This window comes from Chrysochloris asiatica, unplaced genomic scaffold (assembly GCF_000296735.1).
Source record: "Chrysochloris asiatica unplaced genomic scaffold, ChrAsi1.0 scaffold00409, whole genome shotgun sequence".
Lineage (NCBI taxonomy): Eukaryota > Metazoa > Chordata > Mammalia > Afrosoricida > Chrysochloridae > Chrysochloris > Chrysochloris asiatica.
In genome coordinates this window covers 1340636-1362148 of record NW_006408927.1, presented here as the reverse complement: position 1 = coordinate 1362148, position 21513 = coordinate 1340636, and the positions used below count along the sequence as shown (strand labels likewise).

Below are 21513 nucleotides of genomic sequence, written 5' to 3'. Positions count from 1 at the left end.
CCTGCCTGCATCTCATCTACCTGCCGGTGTCAACCACAACTGAAAGTGAGGCCACGGGGGAGCAGCTCAGCAGGGCGGCTCATGTAGCCCTCGTCCTGACAGCATCGGGTGAAGTCATCCCACCCTCACCCACATCAACTTCACAGACTTCAACGTCTTAAGACAGCAAAGCTTCTATTCCAACGAGCTCCTTTCAGCCCAGCTCTCACCTGGACAGATGCTACTGTGGAGACAACCTGGCAAACAGATGCATCCACTCATAGCAGCTCTCGGTGGGGAGAGACGAACCAAACACAACAGGACCCGTGTAGAGCTGGCCTGCAGCAGAGCACACTCGCCTTCACACTCACATCAGGCCGGAAAGCCAGCCTCACCGACAGAGACCGCCATGGGAAGCCTCACGTCAGCTTAGAAGAGCTCAGTGTTTGGTTCTCAGCTGACCTGCCATAGGGTGTCTAGAACCACGTGTGAGGGCTGGACGAGCTCCGCGGAATCACAGGCCCTGCTCTGGCTCCAAACCAAGGGCTGCGTTCCCAAAGGCATCAGGCCTAGGACAAAGCACAGTGTCAAGGGGCCAGGCTGCCCCACAAAGAAAATGACCACTGTGGGGGAGGGCCCAGCTCCCAGCCGGCGTGATGAGCCATATGCTGACACAGCCCTAATGGGAATTCACAGGGGACAGGGACCCCAGGGGAAAGGCCACCATGAGAGATTTGTTTTCAGATTGTCCTACACAAGCAGCCACAGCAAATGCGAAAACATGACAGCAGCTTGTCTTTGGTTCCACCGCAAAAAAAAAAAAAAAAAGTATATGGGAGTGGCAGAGAGAATTCTTCGACGGTCTCAAGGGGAAAACACATGAAGGGGAACAAAAGCAGAAAAGTAAACGGCTGCTTCTGGAGGTACACATTCATCGGAGACTTCTGAAACTCCTGCTGTTTAATATTTGATGGCAGAGAGATGATGTAGTACAAACACGGTGACTGTGTGCCCTCGATTAAGACTATAAAACACAAAATACTCTTCTCTCCTTTTTTGAGAACACTTCAGGAATCGTTCCTTCTGAAAGAAGGCAGGTGTGTTAACACTGATTTTCAGACAGAGCACTCCCACTTTCTAGTAAGTATCCATGTCCAACAGAGGGCAGATGAGAGTTCTCACAAGCAGTGTTTCTTCCTAACTGAACCTCTGGGGGGTGCCAGGCACGGGTCCACACGTTACCGGTGCCGCCGATTCCGTTCTTCCAGCAGTTGGTTGTCAAACATCTCCTTCTCCCTTCAGAAAACAAAATTGACACTTGATTTGAGTAATCTGTCATCTTGTCTTAAAGAGCATGCAACCTTAAACTGCCCTCATGAAGTGACCTCCCTGTTAATCAGTTATTTACGCGTGTTTACAGACAGGGAACCTGGTGACACTGACTAGTGACAATTACAAGCTCCCTAACTGTACACCTGTAAATGGTGCCACGGCTAATGTTGGCTTTCGGACTATTTCTGCAATTAAAACACTGTTACTATCCGACCCTCTCAGAAGTCAGTACTGCCTCAGGATCACAATGTGACGAACAGGGGACCTCGGTGGGGAACTTTAGAAAACCTCCATGCTGTTCACACGTAATACACAAGAGCAGGCCAACAGAGCAGAGAAAATACCGAAGCATCAGAAAAGCCACAACATAAGAACCTTGCACAACACAGTCCTGCGGCCTTCTCACCCCACAGGACGGCGGGGAGGGAGGATGGATTTGGAACAGACAACATCCCCAAGTCAGTGGACAGATTCTTTGAAACCAGCTGCAAAACTGAAGATGAAATTGAGGACAGAGGCCACGCGTGAGCACCGCTCCCTGATCACGCTATTTAGGCCACGTCCCTATGTAATAAGGCTGTGGGCTGTGCGGTCACCCTAATTAACTTCGCCGCCGCCATGCTGCGCGTCAGTCTGCACAGCTCACCTGAGGCGTTCACAGCAGGTAAGGAAGGCTGTGAAGGACTTGTGTCACAAGGCTTTTGGAGGCTGGCAGTCCAGCATGGCAGCGCCTCTCAAAAGGAAGATGATTAAAATGAAGCATCACCATCATCAGTGTGCAATGGGTTAAAAAAAACACAAAAGTCCCCCAGAGGGAGATGAGAGGAGAAGACCTCAGTCAGCCGGTGAGCCATCTCTGCGCCGACCTTCTCTTCCCAGGATGCCAGGGGATATCTAAGTCAACTGGCATAGCGCTGACCACAAAAACCAACGGTCTACATCCTAGTTTGGTCAGTGGTGGCTGGACGTAGGGTACAACTAGTGGTCTCTCCTCATCTGGAATAAAGGAGAGTGAAGGAAATCAAAAGACTCGAGCAGAATGGAGCAGCCTCTGGGAAACAAACCAGTGGTTTCTGGCCACCACTACCAACTGCTCTAAAATCCCAACCAAAGGTCCCGACGGAGTGTGAGTGAGAAGAACGTAAAACGCAACAGTAAAAAGGCCACCAGAACGACTGCTCTGCGAGAGACCGGGGGAGCCCCAGAGACTACGGCCCTGGACACCCCTGAAACCGATACTGAACCAAACAACAGACCGGCCTACAATGTGAAGAGTAACACTTGTGAGGAACACACTCCTCAGAATATGATACCAAAAGGCAGGATTTTACCCCCAAAAAACCACAGCTCCGAGGGTAGGAAAGGAAGAGCACGGCTCCATTGTAGGGCCCGTAGTCAGTGTCAGAAAACACAATGTGTGTGAATTGTTAACCGGAAACAACACAAGGAAGCTTCAGAAAGTGCAGGGAAATTTCATCATCTTTTCAAACTTTTGGAAGGAAGCTCCTCGTAATTTGCTCTGTAAATTTCCACCCAGATCACAATTAAATGTTAAAAACAGAAAACAGGAAGAGTGCACGAGGATGTGGTCCAGGTACAGAAAGACCAAGCGGTTCTGTGAACTCAGTGGATTAGACTCGTGAATGCAGCCAGATCCCATCTTCTTTAGGCGGCTGGAGGGAGGCCTTCCTGAGACAGGGATTCCCAACCACCACACTGCCCCAGTGGGCTCTGGCCCACTCGCTGGGAGCCGAGGTCCTCGCTGACGGGACCAGGGCGTCGGCAGGAGCAAAAAGGTCAGTTGCCCCCATGGCTCTGGCTGAAGCCCCTCTCCTGAATTACTCCCAGCTGGCTCACACACGTCTGGCAGTGTGCCCAGAGACAGGATTAGGGGCACCGGGGCCAAAAGCTGGAGGGCGGCAAACACACTAGCCAAAGAGATATCTTGATTACAGCTTTATTCCTTGTGGCAGAAACCAAGGGGATGCCTGTCTCCTAAAATGGCCCCGGGGAAGGGGCGGCAGGGGGAGAAAGTCCAAAAAACGAAGCCTGCAACAGAGATTACCGGCGGACTCGGCCTGGCACGTGGCACTGCACTGCTGGGTGGCGCCTGGGATCAGCTCGACCCACTCATCTGAAACCAGGACCTTCGGCATCAGCGATGTCAACTCCGCCAGGGCCGCATGTAGCAGCTGGGCGCCTGGACTGCCAGGCAAACACATCTAGACCTTAAAGTCAGAGCTACAAGCACGCACGTACAGAAGCAAGGGCCTCTGCAGACAACTGAGAAACTGGTTTGTTCTCTACGTTTCCATGAAAATATAGGCACCCTGTATGAGGTTTCCGAGGCGGTAAGTCTTCACGAGAACAGAACTGCTGTCCCTGAGGTTAACAGGGCAATGTTTATCTTGCATGGCCATCAAGACTCTGTGTATGTTTCTATAATCTCAAATCCTACAATGTACAGGTCACCATATGCTTTTAAAACGTGTATGTGGAAGTACTGGTAACAGGAAGTGAGATATAGAAACATGTCTCATTCGTGAGGCTCTCATGCATGGACAGTAAGTCACTAGTCACCTGTAAGACACAAGGAAGCTAGTTTTAAGACCTTCTGACCTTAGACAAGCAACATAGAAGCCAGTCCAGTACGCCAGTTCACTCTGACCCGACACCGTGACACAAGGAAACACACCACAAATCCTAATCAGGGGGTAACCTCCCACCCTAGTTTTCAGTCTGTATGCTGAGCACAGAATCCGAGAAGCTGGACTATAAGAAGAATGTGGCAGCAGGATTGGAGGATGGCTCATGAACAACCTGTGAGACGTAGAAGATACAACCCTGCTTGCTGAAATGGAAGAGAACCTGAGGCACTTGCTGATAAAGATGAAAGACCACAGCCTTCAGTAAGGATTACAACTCAACGCAAAGAAACGAAATAACATTATGATAAGCAGAGGAAGGACGGAAGTTGTTTCTATGAGGGACAAGTCTTCCTCCCGAGGCCTTTGAACTAACACTGGGATCCTCCGACTCTAAACGCACACCATGAGGTCTTGCTTGCACCCCTCATGTGTGGAAAAGCTGAGCTCCTCTGTGTTCTACCTCTGTGTTCTAAGACCCTCAGTGCCCCCTGGAAGGGCTCACAGCAGCACTCGTGGCTGCCTACCGGTAGCTGAGAGATGGTCCTTTTATGTACTTCTCCTCCGCTGTCTTGTAATCCACCGCGTCCACTGCAGAAATGGCACAGATGATGGCCTGCAGGAGGACACACAGGCTGAAGAATGGGCAGTGGAACCAGACGGCCAGCCGTTTTATCCCATGCAGTTCCCATTTGATTGGTCCCAAGCCTGAATCCCCGCTGGTGATGAAATTTCTGGTTTAAACCATCAGCATAATTTGCTGGACCAGAGACCAGTATCCACACCACTGTAACCATCCAGCACATTCAAAAATATTTGTCAATTTACCTTGAAAAAGTAAAAGGTATAATACCATGGGGCTCATTTGAATCCACAGCGTTGTGGTTGTTGTTAAGTGCCGTCGAGTCGGTTTCGACCCATAGCGACCCTGAACAGGGTTTCCGAGGCTATAAATCTTTACGGGAGCAGATCGCCTCATCTTTCTCCCGCGGAGCAGCTGGTAGTTTCGAACTGCTGACCTCGCGGTTCGCAGACTGATTCATAACCACTACGCTACCAGAGCTCCTTATAGATGTCTAATATTCAGGAATCATTGTTACTGTTTTTAGTTGAAACGATGGCACTGTGGTTGTGGTAACGTTGTTCAGAAAGCATCCTTAAAGGCAGACCTGATGATCTGCTTCCGAAGCCCCCTATGGAGCACGGTCCTAGGCTGCACACGTAGCATTGTGAACCACCGCTGCAATGACAACTTTACCGGCACAGGTCCTTCTCTCCAGGGTGATGGGCAGGCAGCATCCCTGCCTCCACCCACTTCAAGCCGGCAGCACCTCACTGCATGGGGACAAGCACTGGACTAAAAGGTTGGCGGTTCAAAATCACCAGCCACTCCTTGGAACCCTGAACAGTATCTAACTCAACACCACCTTAGCAGCACCACCACCAAGGCCTCCAGACACTGTGCAGTGTCCCCTGGAGCAGGACCCTGGGAGAACCTTTCTGAGACAAACACTGAACTACCTGTGGACAGAAACCTAGGAGCGGCCGGGGCCAGGAAGCCTGGGGAGAGCCCTCACCTCGGGAAGCAGTACGTCCAGGATGAGGCGGATTCGGTCTCCGTTGAGGCGCGTCAGCACCGTGCTGCCTGCCTCCTGATAGACCCCCTGCAGGTACTTCACCACCAGGTCCAGCTGCTCCTCATCCTCCAGGTACGTCTCCACGCACGTCACATACTGGCTCGAGCTCAGGAAGGTTGTCAGCCACCTCGATGGCTTCCGGCTCTTCAAGATGGCACGCAGGTGACTCTCGGCCCCCTTGGCCTTCACAATATACTCCACCAGCTTCTGGTTAGCCCGGTCCCGCGCCGCCCGTGACCGGTCTGGGAGCACCTTCCGGCAGGGCTGGGACTGGCCTAGGAGGCTCCCCGCCTCTGGCTCTTCAGGGTCCCCCCCGCTCAGCTGGGGGAACTTGGCCCCCAGGATGTCCTGCTGGATGGACTTCCTCACAGGGTAACCTGCAAGGAAAAACACATTGAGGTGGCCTACGGTCCAGGTCTAGGAGCGGGGGCGGGGGACAGTGGGATCTGACACCCCATCATGAGGGGCTGGTAAGCTCAGTGCATGTTCCTAAGGGTCCCTGTTTGGACAGAACTGCTTGTCCTCCCCACAGACCTCATCCTCAACCTGAGAGTAGGAAAGAGCCTGGACCCCAACAGGAAGCAGCATCCACCCCAACCCCCTCGGACCACCGGGGACGGGGCTGTCCCTATGCTGGAGTGTTGCTGGGGAGGGTAGTTTGGGAAAAAGTGGTAAGGTGTTACAACTCAATGAGATCAAAGCAACACCATGTGGAGAAACTGTTGAGAAATTTGTTCCATGAACAGATTCTCATCAACGACAAAAAGTCAGTTAAAAGCTAAGTAGATGTGGAGAACGCTGCTCCCACAGGCAGGTTAGCTGACCAGTGCTGGAAGGCAGGTGACCAGGGTGTGTGTGTGGGGGAGGTCTAGAGTCCGCAGCCTGTGGGGGTCACAGCTTTGCTCCTATGACAATACTGTTGACAGACCGACCGTCCTCAGACTCACTTATGTTGGCTGCGTAGTACTCCAGGAATGAGCCGGCGAACGATCCACAGCCTATAGAGAAGGAGAGGAGGGTCCCAGGGTGTCTCCAGGTCCACATAGCCAGCCGGGGACAGAGGCCTCTGTCATTAGGCACACTGGCAGGCTGGGACCCAGACATGGACAGCTCTGGAGCTGGGTGTAGCTAGGTATGACACCCCGTCCCCGGGGGCCCCACGCACCTAGCCGGACTCTGTAATCAGTGATAAGGGACACACACCAGCCGACAGCCTGCTCGAAGTCCTGCTTGGCTTTGTGCTGCAAGAAAACACAGACAAGGCATTGGCTGGGGCCCCACACGGCTCTGCACCTCACAGTCCCTCCTTTGTAGAAGGGTCGGCCATGGGGCAGGCTCAGCGTCCTACGGTGCCCTCACTGATGGTGGGCATGCTGTCCCGGCACCCAAGTCCTGCCCACAGGACAGTGTCAATGACAGTTGGACCTAATGAGGCAGCCCAGCCAAAGGGAAGGCGCCAAGAGCAGTGTGCTAGATCACACCCTACCTGGCCTGGGTTCCTGAAGCCAGACACTGGGGGTGGCAGCCATGTAATCTACGAGCTGGGGCACGGGGCATGGACAAGAGGCACCAAACCAACATGCAGAACCAGGCTGTGGCCCACTCCTCCGGGGTTACTTTGGGCTGCTGTCAGCCATTTCAATCCACAGGCTCCCTAGGCTGCCTTCTCTCCTGGAGACACTGGATGGGCCTTCTCAGTCAGCATGTGAGCACTTCATCAACCTCTGTGCCCTGGGCACCTTCTCCTCCAACGCCAACCTTGCACGGCCCACAGGGAGGACATTCTGGAAGCCAGCATGCTCTCTTCACCCCGTTTTGTAACAAAACACACATCATATCTGAGACACGATCCTGGCCCCACAACGGGAGGTGCTATGCCAAGGGGGGTACACAAGAGTTCTTGTGTTTCTGGGACATGGGCATGGCCAACCCGTCACCCCACCACCCAGTGACTGCTGAGTGGGGCGCCAGGAGCTGGCTGTGGTACCTAAGGCAGACGACAGACACCATAGGAAACGACAAAGATACAAACACAAAAGTGAAAGCGCCAGAGTCGACCTTCCAGAATTAAACATTTAATACAGAGAAACAAAACCCTCCATGGACACCCAGTGCCCGCTGGCATGCTTGAAACCAGCTCCTGTAAGCTCAGAGAAAAGTCTGATGGGCTTGTCACAACTACAGAAACAAGCGGAGTTTCCAGCTAAAACCAGAAGCTGAGGCCCCATCTTCAGTCAGAGGCTCCATGCGCCCTCATCTACCTAAACCCCCTCAGCCTGCTTTTATCTTGTTTGTTGGAAAGTCGGTTATGACAAAATCAAGCGTTTCCACAGTTGACACAGCCTGATAGTGACATAACAGACGAGGGGTCCAAAGAGGCTCCACCCAGGACCAAGCACGTGCCACAGGCCGCGCAGAGCAGCGGGCAGTGCAGGGAGCCTGTTCTGCCTGAGTCACACCTGGGTCCAGCTGCCTTCCTCCTCCCCAATACCTCCATTTCCTTTCTGATAAATGGGCATGTTCCCAGGTCAGCTGTGAAATGAAGCCACAAGTAAGCACAGGTAACAGTCCACCTACCAGCAATATCTGCTTCTCTTTACAGTCAAAGTGCTTCAGTCTTCGAAGAGACACTGTGATGCTAATGCAGAGAAAAGGAACACATTAACCAACAGCATCACCTCACAGGTAAGCAGTGCTTCCCTCCTTTGGGGAGGGGGGAGGCAGGGGGAACAAGTCTCTGGGAGCCTATCAGTCACCACAGTTGTCTGTCTTCTCAGCTGCCCAGGGGCTAACGACGCTCAGTAAACACCATCTGTCCCGAGGACGGAACACGGTGGGGCCCCAGCAAGGACAGGCCACTGGAGGGGACAACCAGGGCTCTTGGTGTTACACCTTCTGTCACCAGCAGGAGGCGGTGGTGGCCCAGAGGAGCCAGAGGGCCGGGTAACGCCCACTATGCCCTCTGGGTTCCATAGCCCCGGGTCTGCCTTGTGTGGCTGACATGTTCTCATCTGTCCTCACCCCAAAACTTAAGAGGCTGACAGAAAATGTCTGGCCTACCATAAAACGTGGCCACAAAAAATTTAAAGAGTGAGTGAAAGAGTGCCTCCAATGCGCAAAAGCACAAGCGTGGAAGGCTGCCACAGGTGAGCGCTGGACTGACCTAGTCCAAGGAGCCAAGGGCAAGACCTCACAGGGTAGGGGCACTATCTGTTGGCCAAGGTCAGCTCTGGCAGGTGCGGCTGATGGTTTTGAAAATCGTGGGGTCTGGTCAGCTCCTTTGTTCCTCTGATCAGTCAGAGGTGACATGGAGGCCTTGTTAGGAAGTAGCACCTCCCCCGTCTGTAAGTCCTCCCCTCTGCTCTCAGCCACCAAGTCCATCTGGGGACTGAAGCACAGGGACTACTTATGAAAAGCAAATAATGGCAGTTTTTACCCTCTCCCTTTTGGGTTCATGTTTCCTTCGATAAAAAGCACGCTGGCTTTCTTTTCTCGTCGCCTGAGGCTTTTGACCTGTCGGCAAATCCAGGAAGAGAGTCAAGAACAAAGGCACAGCGTGGGTTTTAAATACTTTCCCTGACAGTCTCCCACTCAGCTTTATGGGCAACACTAGACAGGCCCAAGACAGGACCCCACAGGACACAGCAGGACTGTCCCACAGGCTTTTCAAGGCCCTGGCCCAGCTTCACAGGTGCCTCTGGCTGGGTTTGAACCATCAGTCTCTGGGTTAGCAGCCTGGCAAGCCACTGTTTGTGTCACCAAGTCTCATGCCGTGAGACTCTAAGGGACACCAGTGCAGACGGGTGGGGACTGGGCACCATCAGGCTCAGGGGCTGTTCTCCTCGATCATGTGGTGACAGCTGGAGCGCTTAGACCGGCTCAGCAATGTGTCTCGTTTTCTAAGGTGTGGCACCAACCCCAGAAATTCCAGCCAAGGTCAGCTGTGTTCTCGTACACCCCAGGAGTCAGACAAACCCGTTACCAGTGGGAACCCCATGGAACTGGCAAAAGGAATGCCAACGAAAGCAGACAAGAAGGTGGGCAGTGCAGGACCCCAATAAATGCAGCCCCTCACAACACAGTCCTGAGGCGTCATCACTAAATTCCTCAGTGGGAGTCTCGTCCTCTCTACTTAACCTCTGAATTTATTTTATCTAAAAATACTTGCCAAAAAAATAAGAATACTTGCCAGAGGTTTATGAAAACAACAAAAGCATCTCTTGACTACTGCAAAGCATGGACCTTTTGGATTTAAATTTAATACAATTAATAAAACTTACTAAAAAATTAAAGAGATGCAGCTGGGAGAATCAGAACCCTGCCTGGGCCAGAGGAAGATGAAGCAGGAAATGACGGGCAGAAAGGGAAGTAGGGAAACAGTGGAACTCAGGGCTGTCTCTGCCTGAGACCCGCCTGTCAATACCCCACCCCCCATGTGGACTCTTGGTGGGGGGGGGGGGAACACGGACGCTCAGCTCAGCTGTGTGCCGCCCAGTCCCTTAGGACTCCCTCAGACACGGTCCTCCTGGGATGGAACTACCTGTCTCTGGACACAACACTCACTCTGGGCAGGAACCCTAAATTAACCCTAAAGAAGACAGGTCCAATATTCGAGCTCCTCCCACCCAAGCAGGGTTCTGTAGTCTTGCTTAGTAAAAATCTGACCTGCAAAGTCTAAAGCCAAATTGCGGCAAACGACCAACCTCCCTTTATATAAGTGTGTCTCCAGAAATTGTGCCTATAGACCCACCAAATTTTCTGACCAATGATAAAACAGGGGAAACATTTTGCCAAATTATCAAGAATTCAGGAGGAGCAGGACAAAGACCCAGGGGGATGAAGAGGTGGCGGCGGAGATCCTTACCACTGCTGGCCAGAAGGGGTATTTTTGGTATTTATGCCAGACTAGCATTCCTACTTCAAACGAACGTGGTTCTAGAATTAAAACAAAAACAAAAAGAACAAATCAAATCTGCATCAAGCACCAAGGTGCAGCAGCTTGGGAAAATACAATTATTGTGACATCATGGAAGCCTTTGTTAACATACTCCACTTACTACTAGCACTGAGGGAATCAGAAGCCCTTTCCCTTGGCTAACTGCCCATTACAAGAACCTAACCACACAATGGCATCTTATGCAGAGGGTGGTGTGAAGTTCGGTAGGATATGGAGGTCCAGGGGATTTGGGGAGGGGAACGACAGACCCTCTCAACTGTTTCTGCAAAGCTTAAATGATCCCAAAATAAATCACTAAAAAAAAGGTGTGATACAAAACGAGAAAAGCCCCAAATGTAAGCACTTCATTTCCTGGCTCATTATCTGTCTGAGAAATCGGGGTCTCAGAAGAAGAGGAAAAACTATTATTTATATGATCACAAGATAATTGCAAGACTATGTTAATGTAACAATGTGGCTATACTTTTTACCCCAAATTCCAGAGTGAGGAAACAAATTATGTCGAAAAATAATTCTTACTTAAGTAGTTGAGGGCATTGTTCCATGGGCGCAGAGTTTCTACTTGGGGATGATAAAGCTTTGCAACCAAACAGCAGTATGATAATGGTTACAAAGAGAACAACTCAAGTTATAATAAGATCAGAGAAGGTAAAGGCAGGACTCCCTCAGCTCTAACACCATGCTAAGGAAGAAGGGGCGCAGCCGCCAAGTTTGACTATACAACAATGAGAAGGTCAGGAAAAGTCAAAAACAGGCCACTAGAGTGGGAAGCAAATCCCGGAAATCGCTTGCCTAAAATAGGAGTTAGCTACAACCCACCTAGTGAGAATAATTTGGTTTTGAAGAGAAACATTAGGCCCCAAGAGGACAAAGGGGTCAGGGACAAAAACACAAAAACAGCCAATTGCGAGGCCAGTTGGGGAAAGACTCAGAAAGAATGAAAGCAGAGGAAAGTCCACTCAGCATCTGCCAGCTTCTCCGCCAGGGCCCCCAGCCCCTGCTGAAGGCAGTGTGGATGAAGGGCTCTTCTGAGAAGCAGTGACCTGTCCTGGGACTGGGTCCCATGGAAACCATTTCCTAGAACACGCAAGCCCTCAGAGCACCCCGAGGGACCACCAGCTGGAGGTGGCTGCTTGGCCTTAGTGACCAACATCCAGCATTTCACCAAGTGAAGAACAAGGAAGCATGCAGTGGTCACTGACAGAACAGTGGGCAAACATTCGAACCATGTCGTTGGCTGCATGAGAGTGCATACGCGCGCGCACACACACACGCACACACGAAGTGTAACACTAGGGAGCTTGGACCACAGCAAGGATTGATCTTGATGGTCCTGGGACCATCCTGTACTGTTTATGTGATACCCTATGAATCGAGCATTAATCTTAAATGAAAAACCAAAAAAAAAAAACCCATAAGAATATTTAAAACATAAGACTACGTGAAGATGAACGGTTAATGGGCACATTGTATGGTACGGGGAAAAAAAGTATCTTACAAAAGAAAGACGTGAAAACTGGGAAAGAAAAAAAAAAAAAAGGTCAATGGGCCCATCTGAAAAGGTTAACTGTACAGTTCTGCCGGCCTGCCTCTGCTCCCTCCATGCCAACGGGAAGTCAGTGCTTTCAAAATGCACTGTTCCGGGACCGGGCACGGCCAGCAGGGACAGAGCATCCCTTCAGCCGGTTCTCGGATCCCTACTGAGGAAGGGTCGCTCAGAGCCACCCCGCCTGGTGTAGGTTATCTATTGGTGACAAGGCTACATGAGGCCTTCTCCGAGGCGTGAGGCCTCTCATGGAAGACACTGGGAAAGGATAGGTTCCAGGACACCAAGTGGGCCTTGATGACCGAGGACACACTTACCATGGTACAGCAGGATCCTGGGGGGCTCTTCCTCTTCCTCATCTTCATCCAGGATGGAATGAAGGGGACTAAAGTCCAGCAATCCCTCAGAAGACTGGTGTTCTGGCAACAACAACAGAGCCTTACTCTCACCGCACTGCCTGAGACAGTGTAGGAAGGGGGTGTTCACACCACAAATGCAGCGGGCTCTGCTTCCACTAAAGTGCAGTTACAGACGAAAGTATTAAAGGAAGAGAGGGGGCAACGGGAGCTACACGCCTTGTACTTCACAAAGGAAAGGAAAACGAAAAGCAGCAGCAATGTAGACGCTGGAAGCCGAGTGAAGCCTGGCTGGGGATTTCTTTTGTGCTCGTGTGGCTTAGGTCTTGGAAGCATGTGGAGGAGAGGACCAGGGACCCACGGTCAACTATGGGGCAAAGCAGCAGCCTGGGGACGAAGGTGATGGCTCTGAGGAAAGGAATGCGAGACACCCGTGGAGTTGGTGCGGTGACAGCACATTTCAGGGTCCCTAGACAAGCAGAGACTAAGAGTTGTGAATTAGCATTTCAAAAATAAGCCTGGGGGTGCAACGTGGAAATGGGGAAAACCACAGCGGCTGGCTACAACCACACGGATAGATACGGACTGACGCAGGAATTCTTCGAAAGCCAGGGGCCTCCTAAGTGCGTTAATCACTTCTGAGATTCCGGCCCAGTCTAATGGGATCACATTATTGCTCCGGCAACAGTTCCAAAGAAGAGAGTTACTCCTTGGGGAGCAGCCGCGGCATTCTGACCACGGGGACAATGCTTCCTGTAGTAGGTAGCGAGCAGACGTTCAGCTACACTCTACCGCCGGCCCCTCCTAGGTCCCCTCCAGTTACAGACAAAAATAAAAATGCACAACTGTTTGGGAGAGGCTGAGGTAATTATAGCCCAGTGGGGCAGGGAATCAAAAAGGCCTAGAAACTCTCACTCTGCGTCTATTTTGGTAGTGAGCTCATTAGGATCTGGTTAGAAATACACAAGGGGCCATTCCCAAAGCCTGACCTGGCCTCCCAGCACAGGAGCCATACCTTCTCCGGCCTTCGAGGGCTCCAGGAGGTGGACACAGCCCGACGAGGATGTGGGAGGGTGTCTGGCAACACTGTGCCCCACGGGCCCCACCTCAGATTCCCCAGTGGATGCTATCTGGCTGCCTTCCAGACGCAACCTCTTCACAGGGAGCTCTTCAGTGTCCAGGCAGGCTGAGCGCGCAGGGGGCGGTCCCGCAGGGGACAGCAGGCGGCTCCTAAGGACCCTGGTACAGGAGACGGATATCCTGGCTCTGGAGGGAGTGACTGGGACTGGGGGGCTGCCTGCCCCCTCCTCACTCTTGTCCTCCTTCTCTCCCCCTGAGAGGGAGGAAGGTCCATTCTGGTGCAAGCTGGCCCTCTGGACACCATTTCTCAGCTTTGGAATTGGACGAGTCCAGGTTTCTTGATGTATGTGAGATCTGCTTCCGTACCGAGGACTGGCTCTGGGTGGAGGGGCCAGCAGGCCTTCGGAGTCCCGACAGTCCCTCAGCCCCGGACTGGAGGCCACTGAGCACTTGATATCCTTTCTACAAGTGGACAGACTTGTCCAGCTGTGTTGGGCTAGACCCCTCCTTCCAGGCGGGGGCCTACTCGACGAGTCTTCAGGGTGGAAAGAGGCCGAGTGGGAGGCATCGAGTGGGGAGGCCAAGTCAGTGGGGAGACTGGCTTCACTTGGACACAGAGCAGTCCTTTCTTCTCCTGGACGGCTTTCTTGATGCAAACCAGCAACCTTGTTCAAAACGTCCAGGGCCACTCGAAGCGAGCGTCTGTAGGCCAACTCCTCCAGGGGTGGGGCCAGGGCCTCATTCTGTGAGGCTGCAGGGACAGAAAACACAATGCCGGGGGACGTCAAGTGGGCAAGACAGCCACAAATTCTGATCTTAAGTTTTCTTATCCAAATGAGTGAGGAGGGGGCCTGTATGTCTCAACTACATTCCCCTCCCCCCAAAAAAGGGAACAAGGCTACAAAACGACAACTGTTCCTACAGAATTGTATGGCCTCATTTAAAGAAAAAACAACCCACAAATTTACTGACCTTAACCTTACCGGTTAGAAAGATAAAGTTGCCCAAGTTACAAAACAATACCACATGCAAAATGTATTCAAATGTTTTGCAAATCCTCTCTGGGCCTTACAATTTCAGATTCCATCAGGGTCAATAAAACCCAATGCCGACTAAATAAAGAGCTCTAAAGAGCTCTACTGGAGTGCAGCGTGGTTGGGAGGGGGGCAAGGGACCACCGATTAAAAAACTCATTGTGGGCCGGTCCATTTTCAATACTTCTTTGCAAGGGCCTTTCAACACCCGCAACGAACCATCACAGGCCTCCAGAGTCCAGCCCCAGCCCCAGCCGCAGTGGTTTTATTTATTCATCCCGACACTCAGATAGGGCGCATTTATTTGAACAAGATGATGGATGCAATACCACCACTCAGCAGGCATAATACCTCCATCAAAACAGCTTTTTCCCATTTAATATTCAAGATGCCCCCAAATAACTAGCCCCCCAACACGATCTGGGTGAACAATGAGGACAGTGCTTGAGAGATGGTGGGAAACACTTCAGGTTTACGGGGACAGAGCCTGCTTGAAACAATAGCTCTATTTCTGACATGATATGAAGATAGGCCTTATTTCATACACGCCACCATCTGAAAGCATTCTGTTCAACATTTTCACAAAACAAACTCGGATTTGCAAATAAAATAAATACTCCCATTTTGAAGAAATCCTTTTTTTTTTTAATGCTTAGAGTCATTAGCTCCAACTCATTTAAGTGAGGAATCGCTGATGTCTACTGGTTGTCTGTGCAGGCATATGTGGAAAATCCCGGGTTTGGCTGGGCTTACAAAACTCACCTCTAAAACACAGAGGGTAAGAGGCAGAAGTGAAGGCGTTAGAGACTGCTTGCCAAGAAGGAACAGGCCAGAGATCCCATCTTCAGCCTGCCCACCCACCCACCCACCCTAAGACAGCACCTACATACAATGGGCAACCATCAATGCAGGGTGCTCGGGGGCCCCATTCCTTCTTCCTCTGGGTTCCCGTGCAGAATTGTAAAGACAAAACTAACTGCTTTGCAGCCCAAGGTCAGAGACCAGGCCTGCTAGGCCCCAACAGAACCACTTCATATGAGCTGAGGAAAAACCGAGAAGATGTTGCCTTCATAAGCCTGCCCTGTCCACACTGGAGGCCACAGACGGAAGCTAGGAGTCCCAGGAGCTCACCATGGCCTTTCTAGAACTCAAGAACAGGATGGCTCTAGGGGCAAATTCTAAGAGAGTTTAAGGAAGTTATCTATTTTTTTTTCTTCAACACAAGGAACTCACATTCCCTGGTATTAAAGGGTAAGAGTGGGAGGGGGTGAGAGAAGGTGAATGGAGTACACTTTTACCTAAGGATCTGAGCTTTTCAAAAGCTCTCCCAAACTGTCCCGTTTTATCAAAACTAAGCAGCTACTTAGAAGCAAGCTCTTACCTAATAAGGAGGCAATGTCCTCAATTTGAGACTTCTTTAGGCTCTTGACGCCTGTACTTTTCACCTTAATTCTGCAGAGACAGAAACCACCGTTACCTGCCACTAGTCAATACCGCCAAGACAGTTTCAAACATGTTTTTCCTTCAGATGACAAAATAATTCAATTCATTTTCCTCCTTCTCAACTTCTACTCAAACCAAAAGTCACAGGCAACTAGGAATTCATCCGCCTGAGGTGAGAGGCAGCAAGGGCCCAGGTTGTGTTTTGTTTTTCTTCTTTCTCCTTTTAAGACAGAAAAAGGTTGACTGGATTTAAGAGTAAAAATGAATTCAAATTGTGACTTTTATGAGGCAAATCCTACTTTCAACTGCACAAATAAGTCCTTTGTTAGATTTTCAGAGCCGATGATAATGTCACTAAAAGCTGTTTACAGCCCAGCAGGTGTATCTTAGTTTAAAAGGATGAGCTTTCCTTTTAAACTCAAGTATTCAATTACCTTCCCAGCCGCAGGGAAAGTGTGAGCTGGGGACCAAGCAAGCTTAGGAGGCAGCTCTGAAGATGCAGCTCCAGCGAGGAGCAGGGCAGGGACACGCAGCACCGAGAAAGCATTAACTATTGTTCCATAGCGTTTCTCGCTTGATTTAGAGTTGGGAACTCTTGTATTAGACAGGCCAACATCACAATCATACACGATGTGGACATTTTAAGCAGCATCATTGCCAGTGATCTAGGGCTCTCCAACACACTAGGGTCGTCAAGAGCGGAGGAATACTGAGCTGGCCAATCGAGTCATCTCTTTGCCTTCAGTAGGCTGACTAAAAGTCCCTTATTGAGTGACAGGCTCAAAAGTCAAATATTTCAAAATGGAGGGTCTGTCACACAGATTTCAGATGAAAAAACAAAAACAGAAATATGTGCAAATCTGTATAAAAATATCTCTACTCTAACCCTAAAGAGGTGACCTCCGATAATAATGGATATCTATTTAATTTTAAGTGCTCTCTGTGTAGACCTGACAAAAGAACCTCATACTGACTTTCAATTTCCAAACGGACACAGAAACAGCGATTTGCCTCATAATGTGTTAACAGTAACACAGAGAGTTAACATGAGAGGACGTCAAAAAGTTCATGAAAAATGCAATTCATAGATCTGGAATTTTTACATGAACTTTTTTAAAGCTCCCTCATACAAGAATCCTGGTGTGGTGCTGTGGGTTAATGCGCTGGACTTTGAACTGCAAGGTCGGCAGTTCAAGCTCACCAGCTGCTCCTTGAAAACCCTATACAGGGTCACTCTGGGTCAGAACTGACTCGATGGCACTTCACACCAGCATACGTGGTACTTAATTTTTTATGTGGTACAGAAACTCCTTCTTGCGGGGAGGGGGTAAGTATACTAAAAACAAAACAAAATTAAAAAAAACCCACAACACTTAACTTTTCATCCAGGGAGAGGATTTGAACATCTAGAAAAAATTCCTTTTTTCTTTTATTGTTTGCTGAAGTCTCGGTTCTGGCCAAAACCTATGTTAAAAAACAACAATAAAAAAACCACAATGAAATCCTCATTATTGAGAGAAAACTAACAACTGACAAAGATACAGTAGCAATATAAGAATATCAACATTGCAGGTAATTCTGAAAATCAATAACCAAAGGATTTCTAAGACACTTGGTTGAATCCAGTTTATTTCACAGATGGGGCAAACTGGAGAAGAGGTCAGTAGTGGACAACGACCAGCACCCAGGAGTTTTGCCTTCCAGTACAGCGCTCTCTCTACTGTACTGCTAGAATGCGTCCCGTTATTTACTATCACAGGGCTCCTTGCCAGCTATTTCCTTGAGTTACAGCCTTAAATGTCTTTTTATAGCTGACTCTGTTAAAAAACAAAACAAAAAAAACCTTAAGTGTGAGGGGGGAAAAAACCCACCTTCTGGAAGAATAACCTTGTAAGCACTAGACCAAAATTCCATTTAACGAGGAACAAGACCAGTGCCAACATACACTGGCGCCAACTGTTCAGGCTCAATTATTTCACTGTGGCAACTCCTAGGTATCTCCTGATAAAGATTTTACTTGTCACCCAAAAGTCATTTCTAATTCGTGAAATTACAGAATAATGGCTGTCACCTTCGCAGGCCACAATCGTTTTTTCCATCTGCAGAGGACGTACTTGGCATCCATCACGATTTAGATTCATGTGGCAAGTAGTAATGATTTGGCACAAACACAGTGCTTGAAGGTCTGATGCTGATGTGCCCTGCAACAAAATTTGCACAGTGCCTTATAAAAGCGTTCCTTTGCTTGCCGTTTTAATGCAGACGCAACCCTCAAGGGCAAAGGTGAGTTCGGTTTACCCTCCAAGTAGATACTTCAATTCTGGAATTGTGCATTGAGATGCTCCTTGCAAAGAGCACACTGACACACAGAAAAGGCTGCCCGTGGTATCTAGGGAGGCGCCTGGGTTTCGTGTTGTTTTCAGAAATAAAATACCGCCAGAGTCCCTCCCCAAGGTTCTGTCTAGCTTATTTTTAAGTCTCCTGAATAAAAACATCTCTGGGCTCCAGGCCTGCCTCCAACCTCCGCACTGGAGTCTGTTTTAAACCATCAAAGCTTACAAGCCTCCCCTGTTTGGGGAGTTAACAGTTCACAGTGCCAAAAAAAAAAAAACACCCCGAAATGGAAGGACGGGGACAGCTGCATCAGTGGCCGAGCTCCGTGAGGCTGCGAACAGCAATGAGAAGATCTGGGGGTCGGGGAACCTTCTTTCGGTCAAGGAGCCCCGGTGGGGCAGTGATTAAATACTAACCAAGAGATGGGCAGTTCGAGTCTGCGGAAAGCCCTTTGGGGCAGTTCTGTTTTAAAGAGTCACTCTGGGTCGAAGGGCCACGGGGTTGGCCTTTTGGTTTTAGGCCAAGGTCGATTTCAGGGCACGAGAGGTGGGGGGCTAAAGGCGGCAGAGGATGAGGGTTCGCAGCCGAGATGGAGCAAACGTCCCTGAGGGAAGGTCCTTATCGGGGTTCGTCCCTCCCCCCACGGCCCCGATCCGACGGACACCGAGGGGCGCGGGGCGCGTCGCCTCACGAGACGAAGCCTGCCGGGCTCACCCTGGCGCCTCGCCTTCCCCAGCCCAGCGACCCCGAGCCCGGGCGAAGACACCGCGGCGGCCACAATCGCAGCCGCCGCCCCGCGCGCGCCCGCCCCGCGCTCACCGCCGCCACCTGAGCTGTCGCCGCCGCCGCCTCCAACGTTCCCCGCGGGGCTCGGGGGGCGGAGCCAACCTCACGGCAGCGCCAAGCCCCACCCCCTGGCGGCCACCGTCCAATGAGACACACTCTCCTCGGCCCTCCGTTGGTGTTTAGGGCCTAGCGCCCGGCCCCCTTCCCCCGCCCCCGAGCCAGAGGATCGCCCCGCCTACCATGGCGTTTGCGGCCTCCCGCCGGAGACATATCCCTTCCGCCCGGGAGGGCGCGAAACCAGCCGGTGGCCTCCATCTTCTGGGCCTGATCTAGCCCGGCCTCTGTGTGTTTGTCTGAGGAGATTTTCTTTTTTTTTTCTCCTTTAAACCAGCCTCCCGGCGCCCGCCTTTCTACGCTGTCCGCCTTTAGTCCCTGCCTTTGTTTCCCAGTCGGACCCCTGCGGCCTAGCGCTGCCCGGCCCCTCAGCCCCTCAGCCTTGTCCTGCAAGGCCTGGCCAGCGAGGAGCAGCCCCTCAGACCCAGATGCGCCCCAAGGTCCCAGACTCATCCCACGGACCCCAAGCACCCATCCACCCTACCGCCGACTTAGCCCCGGGGTGCCCACTCCTCCCAGGAACCCACTCTTAAAAGAATCTTCCAGAACCTTCCATCACGCCAGGCTCTGCCCGCCCCAGACTGGCACATAAAGGGGGAATCACAATGCGCTTTTTCATCAAATTAACCCGAAACGCAGTTTCTCCCAGTCATCTTGTGGAAGTGTTAACCGAATTCAGTGCCTGCTGCAGCGAAATACCAATCGAGGCACGGAGTAGACAGATTTTAACCACTCATACATACAGGGAAATGGAGTTTCCTAAATTTACCCAAATGCCCACTGCAGTTTGTCTCTCTCGTTAAACACCCGAGTTTGTGTTTGGTAAAAGCGTGACAATCATGTCTACACATTTCATTTCCAAGGATGGGTATTTTGATCTGTGAGGGGAACAAAGAAAGGTCCTTGATTAGTTTTCTCTAAGGAAAGTTCTTACTGCAGCTCTTAAGTTTTATCTTTAGCCCTAGGGAGGACACACCAGCGCCAGGGAGCCGGGTTCTTCAAGGCCGACCTTTGGGAATGTCGGATGTCAGAACCTAGCTTCCCCAGCTCCTAGGTAATAATAGTTAAAACAGGGAGCCACCAGAAGAAGCGAGGTCCGGTGACCGGTGCATTCGCATGGGGGCTGCTCTCAAAAGACCTCATCCCCATCTGGAAAGACAGGATCTTGTGGGAAGGAACAAGAGGCCCCACACTTGGATGCGGCACTGGGTCGTGCATGTCTGTAGACAGTCTTATGTGGAAGGGTGTCACCTCCAAAAATGAAAAAAAGAAATTAGGGAGAGGAAAGAGGGTTTTAGATTTGCATCTTTTCCAGGCGAGCCTCTAAAAGTCTGTAATCTGGCCCCCGGGCTACTAAAGGATTCAAATGATTGGCTGGCAGGGAGGAAAGGCTGGGAACCAGCGGATTCAGCATATCAATTTATTAGCTGGGGAGAGCTGAAACCAAGAAGGCTTTGTTTACCTGGTTCCTGGAGCTTTTTGAAATTGGGTCTCACCCAGACATACTTGACTTTCTTTCATAATGCCACTCGGCCTCCAGAACCGCCAAGTGGCAGCCCACCCTTGTTTTCTGGATTCTCAACGTGCAGAGAGGCCAAGGCACGGTCTTTCCTTGTGTCTTCTGAATTTAAAGGGTGTGTGTGCTTATCCCATAACTGGACCCCTGTATGGTTCCTTACAGGTACATGGCTAGGCGTTCTGCCCTGTGTAAGCTGCTGGTTGTAGGACAGTGTTAACAAGGTCAAGGGATGGTCAAGGTTTCCAGTGTGGTCCCCTTATGGCCCAATTAGAGACTTGAATGGATTGAAACACTGGTTGAGTTTCAGTTCAGAGCATATTTTGATGTTACAGTTCAATCATTTTGGAAAATATAGATTCCGTTCTGGTTCAGACCGGCTTATGAGGTGTGTGGATGTGTGTTTTAATCTTTGATGTAGTTCATGGTTCAGTAACAAACTTAATACATTTTTCACCCATCATCAAATTAACCAAGATGAAAGAAATAATAATGCTCGGCCCTAGCGCAGGGTGTTAGATGGGCACTCGTAACACAGGGCTGCTTGAAATGTGAATTGTTACCCTTCTGAAAAGCAACGTAACATTTTCTGTCAAATGCCTTGAAGACGTTCAGACCCTCCAACCCAGCAATTTCCGTTTCCAGGGATTTATCACAAGGATATATAATCAGTTGTGCACAAAGATTTATGCGCAGCGATGCTTTCTGCAGTAATATTTATACTGCTGAAAAAAAACAGAAGTCACCTAAATGT

The 21513-nt window shown here is 50.5% G+C and overlaps 1 protein-coding gene across 1 annotated transcript; it reads right to left on the bottom strand.

Moving 5' to 3' along the window:
• Window positions 1-493: 493 nt before the first annotated feature.
• Window positions 494-18140, bottom strand: LOC102828528 (PWWP domain-containing protein MUM1-like; the record flags this gene model as incomplete). The annotated part of the gene is made up of 15 exons (XM_006876745.1): window positions 494-548; window positions 1222-1275; window positions 4484-4572; window positions 5534-5970; window positions 6541-6591; window positions 6759-6834; window positions 8171-8231; window positions 9030-9106; window positions 10458-10528; window positions 12414-12515; window positions 13468-13785; window positions 14191-14283; window positions 15948-16018; window positions 17388-17473; window positions 18081-18140. Coding segments are annotated over 15 exons (1701 nt in total), but the record flags the coding sequence as incomplete, so codon positions are not given.
• Between the last annotated feature and the right edge of the window lie 3373 nt (window positions 18141-21513).